Here is a 2,207-nt window from a genome sequence, read left to right as displayed (position 1 = left end):
GAGGGAGGGGGGGTGCATGCAAAGCACTGAGGTCCTGATCCCTGTCCCCGTGGTGGAGCTGAGCCAGGAGCTGTCGGTGCTCCCAGCCCGGCTCAGCCACCACCATGGGCTGGATGGGGGGGTGTCTCTGGACACGTCCCCTTGTCCCCAGGGGGAGGAGCTGGGCATGGCAGGATGGATGCTGGGGGACGTGGGAGGGGACGGTCTCACCTGACAGCCCGGATGAGGGTCTTCACTGCTGGCATGATGTCCTCAAAGGTCAGGTCGCAGTGGGAGCTCTTCTCCTCCCCGCTGTCCTCCGGCGGGCACTCGGCTGTGGGTGCCAAGAGTGGGCAGGTGGCAGAAACCGAGGGCTGTCCCCCTGTGCCCCCCAAAATGCCTGCAGCCCCCAGCGTGACCCCCCCAGCCAGACCCAGTCCCCACCAGTACCCTCAACGGGGATCCGTGGCTTGAGCCTCAGGGATGCGCGGAAGCGAGTCCGGTCATTGAAGCTCCAGCTCTTCTGCACCTTGGTGGGGCTGGAGGCCTCGGGGATGTCCTCGGTGCTGGGGGAGCGGTGCAGGGGGGGCCCCAGGTGCTGCCTGCCCCGGCTGCTCTGCCGCTGCGAGCTGCTCAGCCGGATGCGGTCCTTGATGCCCATCTTGTTGCTGCGCGGGAGTGGGCAGCGTCAGAGGCTGCTGGGAACTGGGGAGGGGGGGACAGGGATGGGGACAGGGTAGGGGAGCAGATCCCTGCTGTGGGCACACACAGTGCCCACCGTGGGGGGGTGAGGATGGGGGAGGCCGTGCTGAGCTCACGGAGAGCCCCCGGCACACGATGGGCGCGAGCTCGCACAGGAGCCAGGCCGGGAGCAGGCAGGCGGTACCACGAGCCTGTGGGGAGCAGCTTGGGGGGGTCACTGCTTTAAAGATCTTCCCCCCCCCGCCCCCTCTGAGAGGAGAGAAAAGAGGAGACAGACAAGGAGAGCGCGGAGAGGGAGGACACGCAGCAGAGCTGCCAGCAGAGCAACCAGCCCCAGTCCTGCAGGGAGCAGCCCTGCCCATCCCCACTGGCACCAGGTGTCCCGGGGCACCCGGCCAGGCCCCTTCATCCTCCTCCTCCTCTCCCAGGCTGCAGCACCGAGCTCAGGCTTTGCTCCGGCGGGCGAGCTGAGCAGCCCCCCTCCTGCCCTAACACGAGCTCTGCTCCTGAAACCAGCCACTGCGCGGGGCTGAGCTGCCAACAAGCATCGTTTATGTAGGACCTACACAAAACCACCATCTGCTGCTGCCTTTTGTGTGAGGGGGGAGCACCAGCACACGTTGGGACACGCGAGGAGGCCAAGCAGATGTGAGCAGAGGAAGCTGAAGCTGCGGGGGACGTGGAGTAAACCCCAAACCTGGTGCACAACAGGGTCCATGAAACCTGGCATTTGGGAGCCTCCTGAATTTCCCTGGCCAGGAGTCACAGGGCAAGACAGGGGTACGGGCAGGGGTACGGGCAGGGCACGGGGCTCCCAGCCTCTCCCCATGCAGGTTGCTGGTGAGCTGGTCCCAGGCAAGCAGGGCTGACACAAGCCCCTGCAGCAGGTGGCACAGGGTGCTGCCAGGCTGTGCCGGAGGCCGGATAAACATTCAAAATAAATAAACATAAAATAAACATCCAAGTGCCTCTTGTTGGACTCGGCAAGCCCAGCACGGCCACCGGACTGGGCTCATCCATGCCGCAAGGAGGGGGAAACTGAGGCAGGGCTAGCTGTGGGAGGCGGCGGGGGAGCGTGGGGACAGCCAGCTCAGGCCAGGCCATGCGCAGACCCTGCAGAAGGCTCATTCTGCACCCTGTCCCCCCTCTGCCTCGCCCCCCCCCGGCCCCTCCACCCAGCAGGCAGCCCGCCACGGAGCACCATGCCCCCCCAGTGCTCCCCAGCGCAGGCAGTCGGGACGGGCAGGCAGTACCTCCGTCTCCACGTGCCCCACGTCCGCAAGAGCCTCCTCTTACCACTAAAGATGGGGCTGGAGGGTCAGGGCAGAGACACAGGAGAAAACGAGAGTTAGCCCGTGGCCAGGAGTGGAGCATCCCGGGCCACCGTGTCCCTGACGCCCCGGCCATGCCTGCACCCCCCCGGCGTGTGGGCGCAGGGTCCCTGCCTGCCACCGGTGAGCATCTCCCACTCCACCGGCCTCTGAAGCCCGAGTCAAGTTGTTTGTGTAGGTCCTGTATAAACACCA

At 66.0% G+C, this 2,207-nt stretch overlaps 1 protein-coding gene across 1 annotated transcript in view; it reads right to left on the bottom strand.

The window, feature by feature from the left end:
* Window positions 1–2,207, bottom strand: part of KCNQ4 (potassium voltage-gated channel subfamily Q member 4) — an 11,070-nt gene that overhangs the window by 3,161 nt on the left and 5,702 nt on the right. Inside the window, exons 5-6 of the mRNA XM_026863212.1 lie at window positions 430–658; window positions 211–313 (exon numbers count right to left, since the gene is read on the bottom strand). Of these exons, the coding sequence (XP_026719013.1) occupies window positions 211–313; window positions 430–658 (332 nt within the window). The remainder of the gene's footprint in view (window positions 1–210; window positions 314–429; window positions 659–2,207) is intronic.

Source organism: Athene cunicularia (genome assembly GCF_003259725.1).
Source record: "Athene cunicularia isolate RWA chromosome 23 unlocalized genomic scaffold, athCun1 chr23_part1, whole genome shotgun sequence".
Lineage (NCBI taxonomy): Eukaryota > Metazoa > Chordata > Aves > Strigiformes > Strigidae > Athene > Athene cunicularia.
This window is presented reverse-complemented; position numbering and strand designations above follow the sequence as displayed.